General features: G+C 40.6%; 1 protein-coding gene across 1 annotated transcript; it reads right to left on the bottom strand.

Moving 5' to 3' along the window:
* Positions 1 to 996: 996 nt before the first annotated feature.
* Positions 997 to 3,768, bottom strand: LOC134258488 (uncharacterized protein K02A2.6-like). The gene has a single exon (XM_062741051.1). The coding sequence runs from the start codon at positions 3,766 to 3,768 to the stop codon at positions 997 to 999; it is 2,772 nt and encodes a 923-aa protein (XP_062597035.1).
* Between the last annotated feature and the right edge of the window lie 423 nt (positions 3,769 to 4,191).

A 4,191-nucleotide genomic window follows, 5' to 3' on the forward strand; every position in this document is an offset into this window, starting at 1 on the left:
GTAAATATGTAATTTGTTTTTTGTTTACTGATATTTCTATTCTAAGGCAGACGTTTAAACGACAGATCTACAATTTAAAAAAAAGAAACAGTGTACATTTCTTACTACTAAGAATAAAAATATTAGCGCAAATATTTTTTCTATAGATCAATCAATTAAAAATAATTTATATACGTGTGTAGTATTATATAAAGAACAAGACTTAGTATATATTCAGTTCTGTCAAAGCTTTATTTTAAAATGAAAAAAAAAAATTATATGTACATGTTTTTATTTATTCTATTTAAAACGCAGCCTCGGCATACGTAAAAAATTACGCACGGAAATATTTACCTTCTATATATCAATATTTACAAATGCGGAAAAGATCAGTGGGACGATGTTTATTTCCTTTCATTTTTTTCTTATTTCCTCCATCACTGCTGTAGTGTAAATTAATATTTAAAATTGAAACCGAGACATAGCATACAAGACTATGATCGACACAATAACATACATATAATAAAATATTTAAACGTCTCTAATAAATAGAAACTCATCGATACTTCAATTGATATGAATAATAAATAAATTACATTCTTTAATAACGGAAATAAAATTGTAAAATTAGCAGCCAATCAACGACCAAAGCTAACAGGCTCCGCCCACTTCATTTGCATACCGTTTCCCAAAGCGTACCGTCCACAAAGCGTACCGTTCCGTGCAAGAAGCGAACCGTACCGTCTGTATTGTTTTTGTATTAGTCTTATAATGTGGATTCCCTGGCTGGATATGCGGATTCACAACTGACAACACGTGTGTACAAAACAGGAAACGTTTATTCAACGACACACATAAAAGTAACTCGTACATCATTTAGTTCGTACATTTACACATTCGTATTATAATAACATTACATCTCCCTTCTTTTGAGTGAATAACATGTATGCAAAAAAATAAAAACCAAAATCTGAAACACATGTTTGACCTAACAAGACCATTCTCCTACTTAAACATCTACATAGACACAATTACTTTGGGCTTAACAATCCTACCATAACGAGAAATATAAGGAGTGGGATTACATGTAGCAGGGGAGTCATGCTTAGCCTCAGTAGCTGGTTCGGAGATTGGTTCAACAGGATTCGGAAGACTAGTTGCTGTAGTTGGAATGGGAGGTGAGGCAGAAGGTTCTGCGAAATTGACGATATTGGAATCTGATACATCAGGCTCGAACTTTTCTTTTGACTTGATCAGGTGTCGTCTATTTCTCCGGTATACTGCTCCCTCAGTGCTTTTAACTGTGTACGATCTGTCTCCTTCTTCTTTGGTGACTATTCCTTGTTTCCATAGTTTCCCTTCTTGGTACCTTATACTGTCTCCTACTGAAAGCGGTGGTAAAGGCTTAGCACTGCGATCATAGTATCCTTTCTGTTTCTCTCTCTCTGCTACCATCAATTCCTTGACTCTGACTGGCACCTTTGGTTTCAGCTCATCTGGAACTACTGGAAGTATGGACCTCAACTTGCGACTCATCAATAGTTGGGCGGGCGAGTAGCCTAAGCTCAAAGGTGTTGTCCTGTACTCTAGTAGTCCTAGGTTATAATCTTTCCCATCTGCCTTGCTCTTGTCCAAAATTCTTTTGGCAATCTGTACTGTCTTTTCCGCTAGTCCATTGGACTGTGGATACTTTGGACTGGAAGTGACATGGTTAAAGTCATAATCCTGAGCAAATGTGGAGAAATCTTGGCTTGCGTATTGTGGACCATTATCCGATACGACTTTTCGTGGAATACCAAGCCTACTAAACATCTTCTTCATTTTCTCTATAACAGCTTGACTGGTTGTCTTGTGTAGTTTCTCTACTTCAAAGTATCTACTGTAGTAATCAACTACTAAGAGGTACTCCTGGTTGTTCCATGTGAACAAATCTGTAGCTATGGTCTCCCATGGGTAGTCTGGAATATCATGAGTGATCAGTGGCTCCTTGGTGTTCGAGTTTCTTCTCTCTAAGCAAACTCCACATTCCAGAACCATGTTTGTGATGTCTGCTGACATCCTGGGCCAAAATATAATGTCTCTAGCTCTCCTTAAGCATTTTTCCACACCCATGTGACCTATATGTACAGCTTCCATCATCTGGCGTCTTAAGTCTCTTGGTATGATTATCTTGTGACCCTTAAATATAATGCCATCTATCTCTGTCAACTCATCCCTGTGGTTCCAATACTCTAGTGCTTGGGATGGACATTTCTTGCGTTTTTCGGGCCAACCATCATGTATAATGTTCATAAGTATCTTCATCTGTGGGTCAGCTTGGGTTGCTAATCTGACTTCCTCTAATCTTCTATCACTCATCCTTGTACTGGACATAACTGTGTGCACATGTAAGTCCATGCCTGCTGTTAGCTGTGGGTAAGTATCTGGCAAAAACTTGCGTGAAAGTGTATCAGCAATAGGTATGTCCTTGCCTGGGATGTGCGTCAACTTCAGATCATAAGCCTGCAGTTGCAAAAGCATCCTTTGTAGCCTCGCTGGAGCCTGTGCGAGTGGCTTTGCGTGAATGGCAACTAGGGGTTTGTGGTCTGTATGGACCTGGACTTCCCTACCATATAGGTACTGGTGAAATTTCTTGCAGCCGAAGAGGATAGACAACATCTCCTTCTCTATCTGGGCATACTTGATTTCCGCTTGGGTTAGTGACTTTGAAGCAAATGCAACTGGTTTGCCATCCTGCAAAAGTGTTGCTCCGAGCCCAAACTGAGATGCGTCAGTCTCCAACACTACTGGTTTTCCCGGGTCAAAGTATGTAAGCAGAGGTCCAGGTGTTCTGGTTATAAGGTCCTTGACCTTCTGGAATGCCTGGGCCTGTAGTGTATCCCATATAAATTCCGTGTCTTTCAGCAGCAGCTGACGTAACGGGCTGGTGATGTTAGCATGATTTGGTGCGAACTTTGAGAGGTAACTGATCATACCCATGATAGTCTGAAGCTCTGACTTATTGGAAGGGGGCTCCATATCCCTGATAGCAGCTACCTTAGAGGGATCTGGCTTCAATCCATCTGCTGAGAGGATGTGGCCAAAATACTCAACTTCCTGAACTCCCACTTGTAACTTCTCCTTGTTCATCTTGATGCCCACACTCCTGCATTTATCTAACACCTTGATGAGGTTGTCATTGTGCTCCTGTGGGGTCCTGCCGTAAACCAATATGTCATCAACAATGGCAGCAACGCCGGACATTCCTTCGAAGCATTGGTCTATCTTCTGCTGGAAGATGTCTTGTGAGTTCTTCAAGCCAAATGGTAAACGCAGGTAGCGATATCTCCCGAATGGAGTATTGAATGTAGTGAGCAGTGATGATTCACGTGAAAGTCCAACAGTCCAGTAACCAGAGCTGGCATCTAGCTTGGAAAAGTACTTGGCACCTGAGACTTGAGGAAGGATATCATCCAAGGTCCTCATAGGGTAGTGTGGTCTCATAATGGCTTTGTTGAGTTCCATGGGATCCAAACATACTCTAAGCTTTCCTGATGCTGGCTTTGTAGTAACGACTAATGAGTTCACCCATGCTGTTGGTTCTGTCACCTTGGTGATGATTTGCGCTGACTCCATTCTGTCTAACTCTACTTTTAGCTTGTCGCGTAGGGCTACAGGCACCTTGCGCGGGGGGTTGACAACCGGTCTAACATTGGGATCAACCTGAAAAGTACATTCTCCTGCAAACAGACCAATGCCATGAAATACATCTGAGTACTGACTAAGCACATGACTCTTACTGAAGGGCATAACCTTAACAATAGAGTAAGTGAGGTGAACTATGCCTAAATCTTAGCATGCTCGTAAACCTAGAATTGGATGCGAATGTGTCTGTACGACCTGATACTGTATGCTATAGTGCTTACCCTTAAGGTTGCTTTGAAGAACAGAATAGCCTATGGGGTGTACAGAGTGGTCATTATAAGCAAAAAGCTTAATCTTAGATTTGCCTAATGTGTGATAGGGGGCTAAATCAATGTACAAAGATTCCGGCAAAATATTGACTTGAGACCCTGTATCTACTTTGAACCTAACCTCTTTGTGGTTTGGGCCTAGCTTAATGTTAATAAATGCTTGATAATGCTCAACATTGCTATCAACATTGTCAATGTTAAAATCTGAATCTGACTCATGAACAAAATTGCCAATCACATTACATGTATCATGATTAAT

This window comes from Saccostrea cucullata, unplaced genomic scaffold, assembly GCF_032062105.1.
Source record: "Saccostrea cucullata isolate Sc308-1 unplaced genomic scaffold, CSIRO_AGI_Scuc_v1 ctg764, whole genome shotgun sequence".
Classification (NCBI taxonomy): Eukaryota; Metazoa; Mollusca; class Bivalvia; order Ostreida; family Ostreidae; genus Saccostrea; species Saccostrea cuccullata.

Excerpts from the sequence above, each read along its gene's own strand:
- LOC134258488 (XM_062741051.1), bottom strand. The coding sequence starts at position 3,768 with ATGCCCTTCAGTAAGAGTCATGTGCTTAGTCAGTACTCAGATGTATTT.